General features: G+C 52.3%; 1 protein-coding gene across 1 annotated transcript in view; it reads left to right on the top strand.

Moving 5' to 3' along the window:
• EFCAB6 (EF-hand calcium binding domain 6) overlaps positions 1-18,027 on the top strand; it is a 124,016-nt gene that overhangs the window by 48,312 nt on the left and 57,677 nt on the right. The window contains exons 9-13 of the mRNA XM_040987251.1: positions 6,821-6,931; positions 7,967-8,075; positions 16,098-16,265; positions 17,227-17,286; positions 17,379-17,539. Of these exons, the coding sequence (XP_040843185.1) occupies positions 6,821-6,931; positions 7,967-8,075; positions 16,098-16,265; positions 17,227-17,286; positions 17,379-17,539 (609 nt within the window). The remainder of the gene's footprint in view (positions 1-6,820; positions 6,932-7,966; positions 8,076-16,097; positions 16,266-17,226; positions 17,287-17,378; positions 17,540-18,027) is intronic.

Here is an 18,027-nt window from a genome sequence, read left to right as displayed (position 1 = left end):
ATTGAGCTGAACTGAAGCCAGGAGCCAGGAGCCTCTTCTGGGTCTCCCATGTGGGAGCAGGATCCCAAGGCTTTGGGCCGTCCTTGACTGCTTTCCCAGGCCACAGGCAGGGAGCTGGGCGGGGAATGCAGCAGCTGGGATACAAACTAGTGCACATATGCAATCCTGGCACGTGCAAAGCAAGGATTTAGTCACTGAGCCACACACTGGGCTTTAAGTTTTTTTATCCTTTTGGACTTGATTTTGAATTTTTTGTTGTTGTTGCTGTGAGATCAGAGTCAGATCTCGTTTTCCTGCTTCACGGGCGTCTCCAGTCAGCCCAGAGAAGGTCCTCCTCCCGGCGTGTACAGACGGTGGCTTGGTTGAGAAGCAACAGCCTGGCCTGGTGTAAGGGCTCAGTGGCTAAATCCTTACTTTGCATCTACTGGGATCCCATATAGGCTCAGGTTCATGTCCCAGCTGCCCCACTTCCCATCCAGCTCCCTGCTTGTGGCCTGGGAAAGCAGTCAAGGACGGCCCAAAGCCTTTGAACCCTGCACCCGCGTGGGAGACGTGAAAGAAGCTTCTGGCTTCTGACTTTGGACTGGTTCAGATCCGGCTGATGCAGCCACTATGGGAGTGAACCAGTGGGTGGAAGATCTTTCTCTTTCTCCCTCTCTCTGTAAATCTGCCTTTCCAGTCTTTCCAATGAAAAAGCACCAAGCTGTGGTGAGGTATCCCTTATCTTTGCTGTTGGTCAACAGGCCTGTTTTTATGCTGCCTCAGCTTATATTAATATAGTTCAGCTATGCTGCTTTTTGCTTTTTTTTTTTTTTAGTTCTGTGAAAAAAATGACATTGGAATTTTGGCAAAGATTGCACTGCACCCATCAGATCTTGGGAGAGCACAGACATTCTGTCACTACTTATAATTCCAGTCCGTGAACATGGGATATCTTTCTATGTATCCGTCTCTCCTCCAGTTTTTCTCATTAATGTTGTAGAATTTTTAGTTTACAGGTGTTTCTTCTCTTTGGTTAAATTTGTTTGAGTGTTTTAATTGTAGGGTTGCTGTTCCTACATGGGATTATGGCCTTGATTTCTTTTTTGGAGAGTGTAGCATATAGGAATGCCAGTGAGTTTTGTGTGCTGATTTTGTATGCTGAGACTTTACGGTGTTTGTTTATCCTAACAGTTTCCAGTTTAATCTTTACCGCTTTCCACATGATGAAATGAGGGCGCCATGAGCAAAAGATGATCATTTCACAAACTTCCCTCCTCTCAGCTGTAGGTGCTGTTTGTTTCTCTCTTACCCCGTGCTCTGGCCCTGACACCCAGGTCTGTGTTGGATGCAAGTGGTGAGACTGGGCATCTCCGTCTTGTTTTGGGTCTGGGGAAGGAGTTTCCTTCTCTCCTCTGTGAGTAAAAGATTCCCAGTAGGCCTAGCGTACTTGGTCCTCAGGGATGTTCAGGTATGTTCCTTCTATGCCTGCCTTGCTGTGTGCTCTCTATTTAAGATTTACTTGAAAAGCAAAGAGACATAGAGCCAGCTGGACAGACAGAAAGAGCTACCATACACTGGTGTCTGCTGTGTCTGCTGGCTGCTCTCCAAAAGTCAAAAGACAACACATGCTGACAAGAATGCAGAGGACAGGGCACCCTAACTCACTGCTGGCAGAGATGCAATTAGCACAACCCTTATGGGAAACATGGTGGAGACTCCTCAAAAACACACAGTGGACCCACCCTGCAACACAGGTATCCGACTTCTAAGAACCCATCCAAAGGGAATACAGTGCGTGGCAGCACCACCTGCACTCCCATGTGGGCTATAGCCCACTTCACACCAGCAGACGTGGAAGCAGCACGGATGTCCCTCGGCGGACAGCTGGACGAAGGCAGCGTGGGACAGATCACGGTGGGGATCGCAAGGAAATCCTGACACCTGCAAGAGCGGTTGAAATGGAGATCACGCTAAGTGAAATAACGCAGACACAGCAGACACCGCCGAGTCCTAGCGTACTGTGCTATGGCGCCAGCCCCTCCGGGGCACTTTGGATGTGCCATGTTTCCTGGCCCATGGTTTCTGCTGGGAAATCTACAGGTGATCACAGCAGCACCTCTTGGCATGTGGCATTTCCTCTCTCCCTGCTCTCAGTTGGCCTTTGTCTCTGCCTGTTGATGGTTTGGCTCTTCTGTGAGTGGAATGTGGCTGGAGATCTTGGTGCATCCTGTTCCCGGGATGCTGGCCTGTTTCACTGTTCCTTCTTCATGCAGCTCAGCCCTTTCTGCTGCTCTGATTGGATGACTTCCTGTGTCATGCCTGCGCGTGCACTGATGGTTTTAGCTCCAGCAGGCCTGCTGCTGGCGCCTCGGGTGTTTCCACTTCAGTCATTGTATTCTTCATCTCTAGGATTTTATCTTTGTTGTTGTTAGACATCTCCTTTCACTCATGAATTTTTTCCAGATTCCACTTCGCTTTGTGTTCCCGTGTTCCTGGAGTTTGTTCATCTCCTCCGAGTGGATTCTCCCGAATCCTTTGTTGGGCTCTGGATTTCTGCAGGGTCACTGTCACAGCTGTGTTTCTCTTGGCGGTGGTGTGATTTTCTGAGTCTCTGTGGTCCTTGGATCCTATGCTGCTGCCTACGCACTTGTGCCTATGCACCTGTGCCAGTGTCTTGGTGTTTTCTGCCGGGGCTACACCTTCACTCTGCAGACAGGCGCTTGGGGGAGGTGCATGGGGACCTGCTGGTGGCAGGGTGGGCAGGCAGAGCTGGCTTCTGGGTTCTCTGTCTCTGCTCCAAGCTCAGGTGAGGGCAGGTGGCTGGGCTCTGCAAGAAGGCCAAGCAGTCACCCCAGGTGGGGCTGGAGGTGGGGACAAGGCTAACAGTTGCTGGTCAAGAGGACCAGGCCCTGCAGCTTTGTTCTGTAGAAAGTCACAGCTGAGGTTTGGCACGTGGCAGTGCAGTGCCTGGCTGAGCACTGTTTAAATTCCCAGGTGGGACGTGTTCTTTGTCATAATGTGCCACAGTGCTTGTTTATGCCCTCTGGGTAGGACCACACAGAAGGTCGAGGCTAGTCTCTGAGGCTGCCTGGGGACTTGGGGCAGGAAGATCTTCCCTCTGCTGGTGGGAGCAGCCACTGTGGCTGGAGGCATGCCAGCACTGCAGGTGGAGGCTTTGCAGGCTACACCATGGTTCTGTTCTCTCATCCTGCCAGGCCCTGCATGTCTTTTTTGTTTGGATAACAATTGAAGAGGCGACTGAGAAACCCGTCCATGACTAATCACAGAAGCTCTCTTCTTCATCCCTCCAAACTGGAGGCGACTCAGAGGAAACTCAGGAGGTGGGCGAGTGAACAGCCTGGTACGATCTCACACAGGTGCTGGCACACAGGAGAGATCTCTGTGACAGCATGCTGATTGAGGAAGCCGGCCTCCGTGGCAGCTGCTGCAGATCTGGTTTCTGCAGTCGGGGTGTCCTCAGAGGTCGGGGTGTCCTCAGAGGTCGGGGTGTCCTCAGAGGTCGGGGTGTCCTCAGAGGTCGGTGCGAGGGCAGTGGGCGGTTCTCCAGCAACACAGGCAGCTGTGTGGACCTGCACCTGTGCCAGGACTCAAGCTACTGTGTGCCAGGTGGAGCCTGGTTTACTGCCTCTTAGTCTTAAGTGATAAAATTTAAAAACACCTGCTTTGTTTTTCTCTGAAAGCAAACAATACAGAAAAGAATTAAGGAAGTAAAACAAAATTCAAGTTTGTATCTAACAAAATGATTAGAGAAATTATTCTTACCATACTATTTAAGGATAGGTAGTACAGAAAACCCACATGTGGGGAGATGTGTGTATCCCAGGCCTGTCAGGTTTTTCCCGACCAGCTGCTGCTCACCAGCGAGTGGGACTGCCAGGCTCCTGGATCTGAGCCCTCCCAGGCGCGTTGTGGGACGGGCCCTTGGTGTGACGCCTGGCGACCTGTGGGTCTGGTCACTTCTTCATGTGATTGTTGAGCCTTTGTTGTTCCTTCTTGGTGCAGTTTCCGGCGGGCTTTGTTTTCCTATTACCGATTTGCCAGAGTCTCGATACGCTTCTTGACGGGATCCATCGCGTTCTCGGGCATGATTCCCTCATAGTGGCTTGTTTTGTGTTTCTCCACCCTGTCTTGTGAAACGCGGAAGGCTTTAACTTTGAGGAAGCTCATTTATAAAACTGATGGGGACTTCCTTGGGCGGGGGGTTCTGTTTTCAGGCATCTTAGCCTAGGCCGGTTTCCCAAGGGTTTCATCCAGTTTCCCACGAGGAGTCGATAAACGTAGCTCTTCTGCAGAGGTCTATTTTTGGTTAGATTTTGGATGCAATAAGGCCAGGTTGGTTCTGCTTCTGCACAGATACCCAGCTGTGTACACCCCGTTTGTAGAGGGGCTGCCCCTCCGAGCAGTGTCTTCATCACAGATCGCCTGGCTGTGTCAGCGTGGGCATCGTTCTGGACCCTTGGTCCGTCAGCGATCTTCAGGTCCGTTCTGATGTCGGCGTCACACTGAGGAATACAGCTAAGTATTTAGGTCTTCAGATGAAATTGTGTCAGCCTTTCAAACTTACCCTTTTCTTTTGGAATTGACTGCTCTCTTTCTATATATTTTTTACTTTCTATGTATTTTACAATCAATTTGTCAATATATTTTTAAGCCCACTAGCGTTTTGATTATAAATAAACATGGAGGAGAATTGCCACTTAACTGACAGTGGGAAGTCTTTGCCTCCTGAGCACGATCAGGCTTTCTGGTGGTGTGGGTCCTTGGGCTGCCCTAGGCAGAATTCAGTTGTTCACAATGCTCATGTCTCAAGCATAGTAACCTTTAAAATGTTCTTTAAGAGATTTATTTATTTGAAAAAAAAAAAACCCAGAGCAACCAGAGTGGGAGGGGAGGGAGGGAAAGCAGGAAGAGGAGAGGGGAGAGAGAGAGGCAGACAGACAAGGGAGCGAGAGGTCCGGCCACTGGTTGGCTGGTTTACTCTCTAAACATCCTGAGCTGCAGGTCTGAGCCTGGCTGAAGCCGGGAGCCAGGAACGCCGCTCGTGGGTGGTGGTCCTTTCCCTCTGCCTCACCACACACAGTAGCAGACAGCTGGCTCAGAAATGTGCAGTAGCTGGGACTCGAACCAGCACTTTGAAATGGAATTCCAGCCTGGCGAGTGGTGGCTTAATCCGCCGTGCCATGACACATGCTCTGCGTTGTTTGTAGCATTTTGATGAAGTTATGGATGGAATTCTTAAAGATTTTATTTGCTGCTCATTTATGGCTAATGAAGTAGATCTATGGTTACGTTTTACTTACTGGGTTGGACTGTTGTAACCCTACAAAACTTACTGATGAGTCAGTTGTGTGTTCCTGTAGATTTCTGCTGTTTGCCACTCAGCCAGGCAATGGCCTCCTGGGAAGGTAGGCCTGTATTCGTTTTCTCCCACAGCTGGGATGGTTGTGCTGGCCACGGCACAGTACACAGTGCCAAACAGGGACAGTGGCCTTTGGCCCTCCCGCCTGACCCCTGACTCCTGTCTGATGCTGTCCAGTGTGATGCCGTGGGGTTTTAGGACCCAGCAAAATAGCCTAACGGTTAAATCCTTGCCTTTCATGTGCTGGGATCCCAACTGGACACCGGTTCTAATCCCTGCAGCCTGCTTCCCATCCAGCTCCCTGCGTGTGGCCTGGGAAAGCAGCCGAGGACAGCCCAAAGCTTTGGGACCCTGTACTCGTGTGGGAGCCCTGGAGGAAGTTCCTGGCTCTTGGCTTTGCATCGGCTTGGCTGCAGCCATTGCAGCCATTATGGGAGTGATCAAGCAGATGGAAGATCTTCGTCTCTCCTCTCTGTAAATCTGCCTTTCCAATAAAAATAAATAAATCTTAAAAAAAAAAAAAGTCATTCCCGGGCAGGAGCTAAGATGCCTCTGTGTGTCTCTGTGTGTGTTCCTGTGTTTATGTGTGCATGCACCTGTACGTGTGTGTGCCCGTCTGGGTAAGTGCATGCACCTGCCTCACTGCGTCCCCCCTACAGGAATGACTTTCCCTGGCCCAGCAGGCCTGCCTTGCCTCCCACCTGCCCCTGACCTCCCACTGTCTGCTGGGCGCTGGCTCAGCTGACATGGCAGCTTTGCCGGGTGGACGGCAGCCTGTGGTGCACCCTCCGCAGGGCCCTGGGCGCCCTCTTTGCACAGGCCTTTACGGAAGGGTGTAGCGTCTTTTGTGTTGCGATGGGACACATTGTCTTCCCCAGCTTCTCCGTGTTCTGGGTGTCCCTGAGGAGTCCGAGTTTGCCTCACTAGCTCTTGCACAGCTGCTCCTTGGTGGTCATCACCATGGGCCCGTTGGCCTAAGTTTTGCTTTGGACCTTCAACCATGACTGTTTGTGACCGCTTATTTTCATGGTATAAGACATTGAATCTGTGTTTTGGCTGCTTCCCTCGCAGTGTAGCCACACCTCCATGGCCCCACGTAGCACACGCTCACATCTTACTCCTGCCGAGGGTCCGGCCCTGCTCGTGCTGCCGCTGGCAGCTGAGCTCCTGAGGTCGTTTGTTGGACAGGGTTTTCTCAGCGGCCTTGAGGTTGGGCCTCGTCCCTGCCTGCTTCCTGCCTCGCTGCTGCCACTGGCGGAATGCGGACGCCTGACGTCACACACTCTCCTTGGGAGCCCCTGGCTTTTTGTAGTTCTCTTTCACTGGGTAACTTTGTCTGCTTCAGACTTGAAACTTTATACAAGTTCCTTGCTGCTGTTTTCAGTTCAATATTAAGTGTTGGATCCCTGCAGAATTATTGGAAAAACTGCTTAATGTCTTTTTCTGTTTTAAATCCAGGTTTGGACTTAAAACCACCAGTAAAATCAACTGGAAACAGTTTCTGACGTCCTTTAATGAGCCTCGGGGGTTAGAAGGCAACAACGTGGTACCTGTGGCCAAAAAAAATGGGTAAGTAAAAGGCAGAAATCAAGCCCAAACCCGCTATGTGTCAGTCACCCATTTCAGCTCATGCTGAGTCCAAGGTGAATGCCTTGAGTCCAGGGCTTAGACTGCACTGTTGAGGCAGCAAGGAGGGAAGCTCCTTGTGCCTTCAGCACAGACGCTTCCTTTTTTTCCCCAAATATTTTTGACTGGGGTTGGTTGAGCCCATGGGGGCAGAGGACACACTGCGTGTTCTCCTGCTTTCAGCTCTGAGAGCAGGACTCCGATATTCACGTCCATGTGACTGGCAGTGTGGGTTCCCCTAGTGATGGGGGAGGGTGCAGGCTGAGTCACGTGACAGCTTAGAATGTGGACTTTGCTCCGGGAAGTGCCTTGTTGATGGTGTGGACCTGTGGCCAACTGCTTAGCAGGAATGTTTAAAAACATCAGGTCCCGCAGCCCCACACGTGCGTGCCGTTGTGGACGGACTAGTCGGCTCCCGTTTCCAAGCCCTGCCCGCCCCTGGTTTGTGGGCAGTCAGTAAGCTGCCCCGTGGTCTGCCTTCCAGGTCTTCAGGACCCTGGGAGGTGACCATGTCTTCATTTTTTTTTCTCTCCTGAGAGTCTATTTATTTATTTGAAAGGCAGATAGAAAAAGGTCTTCCATCTGGTGGTTCACTCTCTGAATGGCCACCAACAGCCTGGTTAAAACCGGAAGCTTCATCCAGGCCTCCCATGTGGGTGTAGGGTCTTAAGTGTTTGGATCATCCTCTGCTGCCTCCCCAGGCCATTTGTAGGGAGATGATGGAAGTGGGGCAGCCTGGGCTCACCCTCTTGGCCTTTATTTGAGATCTGCATGTGGCTGGCTGGAGTTGGTGATGCCGAGACCTTTGGGAACAGCCTCCAGGCCCCTCTCACCTGAGCCGCCTGGCCTGGTGACCCAGGCACACGGGAAAGCTGTCCACAGAGAACACACCGGAGAGCTAGTGGGAGGGCATGGGTCTCGAGCGCGAGAACAGAGCCCACGAGCCTGATGCTGTTCCTGTTTCCCCGCCCGTGGCAGCGTCTGCCCCAGGAGCCAAGGCCACAAGGAGCCCAACATTGTGAAGCTGCTGAGGCTTGCCGAGGACCGCTGCGGGGTGCTGAGGAAGGTGCTGCAGGCCATTAAGAAGGTCAGGTTTCTGAAGCCCCCACCTGCACAGAACACCCTGTGTCTCGGTGAGCCTAGAGCATCCCTGCTGGGCCCAGGGCTTTCTCACACAGTACCCTGAGCCCTCATCACCCTGACCTCCAGTGGGGCACCGATGATGTCACCACAGTCACAGCTCGGTGGGGTGTGTGCCCACAGCCATGAGAGCACGGAACGTGGTGCCTTTTGTGGTTGCTCTCAGACCTCCTGGACCTTCTCCACCCCGGCCTGGAGTTCAGCAGCCTGTTCCTTATGCCAGGACTGTCTCCTTCATTCCCAAAGTGGTCCCTTTGGTTTTGCAAGCTGTCCTGCCCAGGAAGGCTAACTCACAGGCTTGCAGGCTACCTTCTCTTTCAGGGAACCTGTGCTGCTTGTCACCATGGTATTTGTGTTAGAAAGCAGCTTCACAGCACAGTGTGGAGCCGGAGGTGTCGGGGTCCCTGGGGACAGGTGCCTCTTTCACAACAGTAGCCTCCAGTATCCACTTCCTGTGGATGCCTGAATCCTGTGTGGGCCTCTATCCTCTATATGTGGTTACATGGTGTCACCATTGTGCCCACATCACAGTGTAGCCTCCATAGGCCCAGTGGAATAGTCATGTGGGGAATGCTGTCATGGCCGTGGCCTGGCCTGGGCAGCCTGGGCAGCCTGTCTGAGCTGCTTCTCCACAGGCATCCCGGTGGTGAAGTTTAGCCTAAAAGTTGAGGACAGCAAGAGGGCAGTGATAGGAACCAGGCATGCCACAGAGTGTCAGGATGGTGTGCGAGAGGCTGGGCCACGTGGACGTGGTCTCTCTCAGCCCCTGGCTGTACCAGCATGCTCACAGAGCCACAGATGAGGGACAGGGCATGGATGCTGGCTTCTCAGCTGTCTGCTGAGCACTACCTGTATCTGCCTTCAGTGTCAGGATCTGCACCTGTGTGGTACTCAGGGCCTCCAAATGGGGGACAGAACCCAGATGGGAAAGGGGGCTGCCCAGGGCCCAGCTAAAGGCGCCAGGAACTGGGTTGCCAACCGGGGCCAGCCCTGGGGCAGACACACTGTGACACCAGGTAGAGCTGAGGGCATTTACCAGCTGAGCTGTAAGAAGTAAGCCATGCCAGGTTCTACTAACTTATTAAAGAGGGACTGTAATGAAAAGCAGTGGCGTCTTCCTTGCCACTTGCCAAGGACTGTCGGAACGCCAGCCACTCCGGCATCAGATCTCCACATCCCTCGGTGCTGTTGGAGAAGAAGATTAAGGGCTGGCCCCTGGCCCAACATAGCTGCAGACACTTGGCAATGAAGGCCTGCCAGGGCTGTGCTCACTCCTGCGGTGTCGGGCAGCCATGTTGGGGGCCGTGAGTGCCTCCTGGCTGCCAGGGTGGGACTTCCCCTCTATTGGCCTCTGTGTAGATCTCCTGGGCCAGAGGAGAAACTAGATTGGAAGGACAGCGTAGGGAGGGTAGCAGAGTGGGTTGCCAAGGAGGGTGGCCGGGGCAGGGCAGTTAGGACAGAGGCTGCTTCAGCTGGGCCGCTGCCCGTGAGGGCCGCTCGTTCGCTCGCTGTGCAGGTGGTCCCAGCTCCCCGATGCAGTCAGTACCCTGGCACCCCACCTGCTGGTTCAAAGGAGATCCGGGAGACGCTCACCCCGACACGTCGGATTCAGTGTCAGAATCTAAAAGGCCAGGCGGAGAGGAGACTCACACTGATCCTGCAAAGTGTAGTAAGATTCAACAGTACCAAGCCTAATAACATCTTCTAAACATCTCTAACAAAAATGTGCACATTCTCTCTGTTGAAGACTGCAAAGGTTGTCATAAAGAATTCTACCAGTCCTTCATGAAATATTAGAAGCCACAGGAGGAGGAGATGCCCCCACGCTCACCCTCTGAAGTCGATATTACCCTGATCCCAAACGCAGGTGGAGGCGTCTCAAGAAAGCCAAGATCAGCGCGTTTTATAATTGTAGTCACAAAGCTACTGAACAAATATCAGTAAGCCAAATCCAGTACAATATGGTAAGGACTACATGTGAGAGCAGAAACGATAAAGCTCTTAGAAGAAAAATGCATGGGGCTGGCACTGTGGCAGAGCGAGCTAATCCTTCCCCTGTGGCACCTGCACCCCCTGTGGTTGCTGGTTCTGATCCATCTCCCTGCTGTCGGCTCAATTCCCTGCACCCGTGTGGGAGACCCAGACCAAGCTCCTGCCTCCCAGCTTCAGATCATCCCAGCTCTGGCCATTGTGACCATTTGGGCAGTCAACCAGCAAATGGAAGAGCTTTTTTTCTGTCGAAATATTACAAAGAAAGCGTAAACATTTTGGAACCTTGTGTTAGGCAGACTTCTTAGATATGACACCCAAAGAACCTGATATAAAAAATTGACTATATTGAACTTTATCAAAATAACTAAAAACACCTTTGTGCTTAACACAAGCCACAGACATGGAGAAAATGTTTGCAGATTGCGGAGAACCTGCTTCTACAGTGTTCATAAGCTCTTGGAACTCAGGGGAAGGTGGCTGATGTTAGAAGTGAAGATGGTACTGCAGTTTGTCCTAGGGGAGGAAGATGTGTAAACAGCAAGCTGACACCCGAAGCGATGCCTGCCATCGCGTTCCTCAGGGAGACATCAAGCCACCTCGAGATGCCAGCGCCCACCCAGTCTAGGGTCTAACCAAGAGGACAGATGGTAGCAAGTGCTGGTGGCAGCTGGGGAGGCACGGGCCTGTCAGTAGGAGCAGCTGTGGAACATTGCGTGACCATTTCTTTAAAAACCAACACACAGGGGCTGGTTGCAGTGGCTAACTCTTTACCTCCAAGTGCCAGCATCCCACGCCAGCATGTCCTGCTGCTCCACTTCCATCCAGCTCCCTGCCTGAGGTCTGGGAAAGCAGTCAAGGACGGCCCAAAGCCTTGGGACCCTGCACCCGCGTGGGAGACCCAGAAGAAACCCCTGGCTTCTGACTCTCATCTGTTGTGGCCATTTTGGGGAGTGAACCAACAGATGGAAGATATTTTTCTCTGTCTTTCCTTCTCTCTGTAAATGAGCCTTTCCAATGAAAATAAATAAGATCTTTTTTAAAAATAGAATGGTCTGACATGGTGGCCTAGTAGCTAAAGTCCTCGCCTTGAAAGTTCCGGGATCACATATGGGCATCGGTTCTCATCCCAGCAGCCCTGCTTCCCATCCTGCCTGTGGCCTGGGAAGGCAGTCAAGAATGGCCCAAAACCTTGGGACCCTGCACCCGCATGAGACTTGGTTCCAGATTGGATCAGCTCAGCTCTTGTCATGCGGTCACTTGGGGAATGAATCAGACAGAATATCTTCCTCTCTGTATATCTGACTTTGCAATAACAATAAATAAATCTTAAAAAAAAAAACACAAAACAAACACTGATGCACGGTTTGCCTAGATGATCCTGTGATTCACTCAATGAGAACCTGTGTCCACATGGAGCCTGGCTGCCTGGATGGTCTCAGCAAGCTGGTTTACCGGGTCCATGCCAGAGATGCTGCACTGCACATTCTGATCGGCGGAGCAGAAGGCGGCATGATGATGTAACCCAAGCCAGGGACCAGGAGGAGCAAGACCCTGATGGCGCCTGCCAAGGGGAGGCGCGTCAGACACACTGGCTGAGTGAGGAGCAGACACGGGAACCCACGTGTTAATACCTTCAGCACCGAATGGCCGGGGAAAAGGCAGCGATTGCCTGTGGGCCAAGGAGGGGATGCAAGCGAAACGCAGCTATGTAGGAAGTTGCTTGCAAGGGGGATGGATGCTCCTGGTGAAGTTAGACAGCAGTGAGGGTCATATGGGGCTGCTAACCGATCCACAGGTCAGTCTGAGTGACTCCAATGCCCATGTTAAAAACAGACCATTCTCTCAGAGCCCAGATGTCAGCCTGTGTGTGTCTCCTAGGGTACCCTGTGTCCCTCAGGAGAGAAGTCGGCCTGCCAGATTTGGGACCTGAGAGCGGCTGGCTGTGTGTGGGCTTTGTCACCTGCCACTCCCTCCATCCTGGCCTTTGGATTCCCAGCTAGAGAATCTGTCTAGGAGGTGGGAAGTTTGTCCTTCCATTGAAAACGGCATTGCCTAGCAGCTAAAAGTCCTCGCCTTGAACGCGCCAGGATCCCATATGGGCACCGGTTCTAATCCTGGCAACTCCACTTCCCATCCAGCTCCCTGCTTGTGGCCTAGGAAAGCAGCTGAGGACGGCCCAAAGCCTTAGGACCCTGCACCCGTGTGGGATACCCAGAAAAAGTTCCTGGATCCTGGCTTCGGATCGGCATAGCATCGGCCGTTGCGCTCACTTGAATCATCAAGATGGAAGATCTTCCTCTCTGTCTCTCCACCTCTCTGTATATCTGACTTTTCAATAAATAAATATATCTTTAAAAAAAAAGAAAAAGAAAACTCTGTCCATTTTGATATTTAATTTCCTTATTGATAACTTTTTAAAAATTTTGGAGTGAATTATAGTGGGCAAGTGTTGGTAGGGCTTTACCACATCATCAGATGGCAGAGACTGGCACCGGGGGCAAATTCTATTAAGTTAAATGCCAGAACCACCTGGAGAGTGCGCAACCTAGAAGTTGTAGTGACCTAGTAGGGAGATATTGGGCACCTCCCTCGGGGGTAACTGCTCCCACTGGAGAGCACAAAAACCTGGACAGGGGCAGGGTTGCTAAACAGAAGGGCACCTGCCAATATGTGTGTGGGCTGGATAGTGGGCTAGTTGGGTCGAGCTAAGCTTCGATGCCCACTGACAAGTACCAGAGCTTAATGGGAGGAGGGACAGACTGAACAAGCCTGCGGTACATACTCGTATACATGGGAACTAGGGAAAGGAGCAGGCCTGGAGGGGGTTATGGGGAGTCGCCCCAGCTGGGCTGCAGTTCCCACTGGTTTGCATGAGGACCGAGTATGAAGTGGGTAGGCTCGAGATGGACCACACTACCCATTGGTCCAAGTGGATGACAAGGCTGGAAAGAGAACTGACCCAGTGGGGACTGGTCACATTAAGCAGAGCCATGAGATTAACAAACACACTAGAGAACCATACCCGGGGGAAGATTCTGTAGGGGATGTGTGGGCCAAACCCTGTGGAAATTCTAGCCCCACATGTTACTTCAAAAGATGGAGTCATGGTGGACTAAGCCAGGTGTGACCGGGAGCCTGCCATTGACCACAGATTGGAGAACCAACGGCAGTCTGGACTGGTTGGGGCAGCGATGCTCAAGTGTGCATCCTGAGGGGGGTATAGGGTGGACCAGACTGCAATGTTCACCAGCTCATGCAAAGCCAAGGAGAGGGCTGGACTGTGCTGGGCACTGGCCTAAAGCCCAGTGGCATGTATGAGAACTGGGTCTGGAGGGGGATCAGGGGAAGAAATTTGGGAAGCTCCCCTGGTGAGTTTTAGCTCCCACTGGTGAATAGGTGCTCCGGACCTGGGGGTTGGACAGGTTGGGCAAAGTAGCACCAATGGCTCGTCAGTGTATGAAAAGGCGATGGAACAGGTGCACTGGGCGGTACTGAGCAAACCTTAGCCCACAAGTAAGATTGGAAACCAGAGTGGAGCACAGGACATGCCCAGCTAGGTTTTTGCACCAACTGGTATGCATGAGCCACAGATGCTGAACCACAGTGTTTAAGGCAGGGGTTGCAACAGGTGAGGGGCTGTGCCAAACAGAGAGCAACCACTGGCATGTGTGCAATCTATGGCTGGGAACAGGCCCAGTTGGGGGGCTAAGGGGACACCCTAGCTGGGTGGAGGTTCCCACCAAGGGGCACATGAGCTGGAATGGGGCTGCGTTCTAGTCAGGATACAGTTGTAGTCTCCCTTGGCATGAGTGTGGACTGGGACAAGATGTACCAGGCCGGGCCAGACTGCAACACCTTCTGGTGGTCTGGAGGACCAGGGTAGATGTGGAGCGGACTAGGCTAGGTCTCAACCCCAACTGAGCCATATATGAGCTATATGTGGGTATGAACGAGCTGTGGCTGGACTGAAACATCCTACAGCAAGAACCAGAGTGGGTTGAAGGCCAGTTAGGAAAATGCCACTGCTCCTGCTAGGACAGGAGGTGAGCTGAGTAGGGCTGGCTCATGGACCTACTGGTATGCACGAAAGCTGGCACTTGGAGGGGTTCTGATGGAGGAGCCCGGGCAACTCCTCTGGCAGGATACAGACCCTGCAGGTTAGCACAAGAAACATGGAAGGAAACAGCCAAGAGGTCATGGAAAGTGTCCCACTGGCATACATTTGGCATGGGTCTGGGACAGACCAGGCTGAATCAGTTTATGTCATCCCACTGGCAAATCCGAACTCCAGAACAGAGTGTGGGTCGAGCCAGGTTCGGTTGCGACAAAAGCAGTACACAACACAGAATGCCAAGGTGAGGTTGCCTGAGCCAGATGTGACCGTAGCACCCAACCAGCACACACGAGAACCGGGAAGGGAGGGGGCAGAACCGGCAGGGGAATAAGGGGTGGTTCCCTTGCTGAACAGCTACTCCCACTGGAGAGCGTGAGCTGGGATGGGGGTAGACCAGACTAGGCAGTGCTACAGCACCTGTGTGCTCATGTGGACCAGATCAGGGAAAAACCAGGCTGGGCTGATTATTCCTACTGGTGCAATCTACAATTAGAGTGGGTGAGGGTTGTTGGGGCTTAGCCACAATATCAGCTCGCAGAGGCTGGCACTAGGGGCTAGTTTTGTCAAGTTAAAGCACAGAACCACCTGGAGAGTGCATAATCTGGGAGTGGGAGTGGCCTGGGAGGGAAATAGTGGGCTCCTCCCTCTTGGGTTGCCACCCCCCATGGGAGGGCAGGAAAACTAGGACAGGGGCTGGGGTGGCTAGACAGACACCCAACAACATCCGTGAAGGCTGGACAGTTGAGCTGGTTAGATGGAACAAGGTTTGAATACCCATTGACATGTATGAGAGCAGAAGGGAATGTGGGACAGACTGGACTAGTCTGCCACACATACTGGCAAACCAGGGCAGGGGGCGGGCCTGGTGGGGGTTATTGTGGGTTGCTCCGGCTAGGCTGCAGCTCCCACTGGTCTGTCTGAGGGCCAAATATGCTCTGGGCAGAACCAGGCTGGACGGCAAACACCCATTGGTTCCAGAGGAAGACAGGGATGGAAACAGAACCAACCCAGCAACAGCAACCACCAGCTGATCCGGGGCAATGGACTGTACTGGGCCCTGTGCTTGCTAGCACATACAAGAGTCTGGTCTGAAAACACCTCAGACAAAGTGTCTTTGGGGATCCCCCCAATCGAGCTTTCCGACTCAGAACGCTAACCATCAAATGACAGAGGACAGAAAAAGTCAATCAACCACCTCAGCTATATATTGGCAATGAAAATACTGGGCAAACGGAGACGCTATGATGGACTATGTCGATCAGTGGAATCTCCAACAACTGCATCGTGTTTGGAGTGGTGAGAGTGGCAGCAATTCAGAACTGTTGAATTATCAGAACCACTTGAGCAAGACCCACATCTGGGACCTGGGGTGGGTGGGAGACTGGGTGGGGCTTCTCCCTTAAAATTTCCTTTTATATCAGATATATTAAGGAAACAATACGGAACTAATTGTCTTACCCATCTTCCTGTAGTGCTTGAACCTTTCTACCCTAATTATGTCAAGACTGTCAAAAATAATACTTAAAAAAAAATCTCAGCCTGTTGGCAACTTGTAACTGACCTGTTGGCGCGCCACACAAGGAAGGAGGTCGGGGGGCTGACCCCAGGGAAGGAGGTCGGCTGCAGGGGCTGCCCCCTGTTCCTGTGTCCTGGTAGAGAAGGGGCGGGCATCGCACGTGGACACTTTGGGCATTTTCCATGCTCTCTTGCTTTTGGCACGCGCGCCACGTGAGCATCTTTGCAGCTTCTCGTGTCCCGTCACGATTCCATTTGACCCGAGTTTGCTCTGTTAAATGGTGGTAAACATAATGTTTGTTCTTGCTTCCTTTCTTTTTCACTCCCTGGTTACACTCATGCACTCAGAAATCTGACGAACAGGTAACGAGGGAGGAGCTCCGACACATCCTCAACTGCACGGTGGTGAAGTTAAGTGACTCGGAGTTCAGGGAGCTGATGCAGATGCTCGACCCACGGGGCAGCGGCCTGGTCAGTGTCAGCAGGTTCACTGAACTGCTGGAGGAGAAGCCCACGGTGAGTTGCGGTCTCTCTCTCTCTCCGCTCCCACTCCCTGCCCCCCCGCCCCCGCCCACCCCGTGCCCCACACAGGTCCAAGAGGCTGATGGCGATTAGGTTGAAGGGAATGGTCATCTGTTTCCAACTGAATTGATGATCCTTTTCAGTGTAGAGTCGTAGAATCCCAGTTTCTCAGCCTCGCCAAAGGATGCTGCCTGCCCTCAGGTCCAGCTCACAGCCACGTTGGGACAGAGTGGTCATGGTCATGGCCAGACCTTAGAGACCTACCCATAGCTCTGGGAGCCATCAGCCCATGGCAGCCTTCAGGACCGTGCCTAGGCACATGGCCTTGGATAGGATGTGCAGGGCGCTTCAGGCCACTCTTGTTGAGATACTGTCAGATAGCTACACGTGAGCTTTGAATTCTAGATTTCTGCAGCTGACGTTCCCATAAATCTAAATCAAGCCGGAAACCTCTGGAGGCATGCTGTGTGCTTGCGAGGCAATGCCTCCACTGAAGGCACCTGAGAGACAGTGTCACTATAGCTGGGCCGCAGCCTGCTGTGTCCGTACTAGATGCTCCCTGTGCCAACTGCAGCTGGATTTTCCTCGGGAACCTCTGTGCCGGCTGGGGTTTTGCGCTGTGGGCTCCAGAGTTGCATTGCCTTTTGAAATGGAGCAGTTGGTTGGCACGGAAGCGTCCGATTACAGGGAGGTCATGTGGTCCAGCGGCTGAGACGCTAGTTGGGAGACCTGTGCATGACCATGGTCATCGTATTCTTCTAACGAGTTAGTGTTTTAGATGCTGTGCCGTTTGGGGGTGCGTGTTTGAGGGCCCACCCACTTCCCCTGAAGAGCCCAGAGCTATTGTCCTGTCGGGGCAGAGCTAGGATGCCGGGCGTGTCCGTTGGCCTCCAGAGCTTGCCACTATGAATGACGGTGTTTCTGTGCTTTCTCTCTCTCCCGGATCCCAACTCAGACGAAGAAAGTGTCCCCCCCTCCGGACATGAAGGCGCCTCCCCCGCTGGCCTGGGACTCAGTAAGTGGCAGCCGTCTCCCCGCGTGGCCCGAGGGTTGCCACCATAGCTTCCCAGTGTGCAGTTTGGTAAATCTGTTTGTTTCTCGTGTCAGGTGGAAGAGATTGTTCATGATGCGCTTGCTAGGAATCTGCCAGCTTTTTATAAAATGCTGCAGTCCTACGACCTTGCAGACACAGGGCTCATTGGGCGAAATAATTTCAAGAAAGTCATGCAAATATTCTGCCCATTTTTAACGAATGAACATATAATAAAGTAAGTTTTTTGGGTAACAAAATTAATTCATACCATGTATTTCCCCCAGGCCTGTTCCGTAGTCCCCAGCCTTTCTCCCTGCGTTACTAATAGGTCACATTGGCACTGCCAGCTGCTATTGATGGAACTGAGAAGCACTGGACACTGCCTGCGTGTGTCGCATGTGTGGCAAGACTCTGTCCTCACCACACCCGTGTGAAGCAGCTGGAGGGTATTCCCAGAGGGTCATGGGAAAGTGGAACTAAAAATCAGTGTTTCTTTGAGTACAAAAAAAAATTTTTTTTTTAATACATGGAAAATGTGCCTGAAGAAAGCTGTGCATGCATTTCAAAATATTTTAGTAGCAACTTTATTTTTTTCCCATGAATTTTTGAAGTGCCCTTGTATTCCTATTCCCGTGCCAGGGTAATGAAGCTGAGATCTGTAGGTGGGAGGTACCCAGACCCAGTCCCCGCTGGTGAGGGCTGGGCTGGCATCCATCCTGGCCT

The sequence above is a fragment of the Ochotona curzoniae genome, unplaced genomic scaffold (assembly GCF_017591425.1).
Source record: "Ochotona curzoniae isolate NIBS_2020 unplaced genomic scaffold, NIBS_Ocur_1.0 contig_1014, whole genome shotgun sequence".
Classification (NCBI taxonomy): Eukaryota; Metazoa; Chordata; class Mammalia; order Lagomorpha; family Ochotonidae; genus Ochotona; species Ochotona curzoniae.
This window is presented reverse-complemented; position numbering and strand designations above follow the sequence as displayed.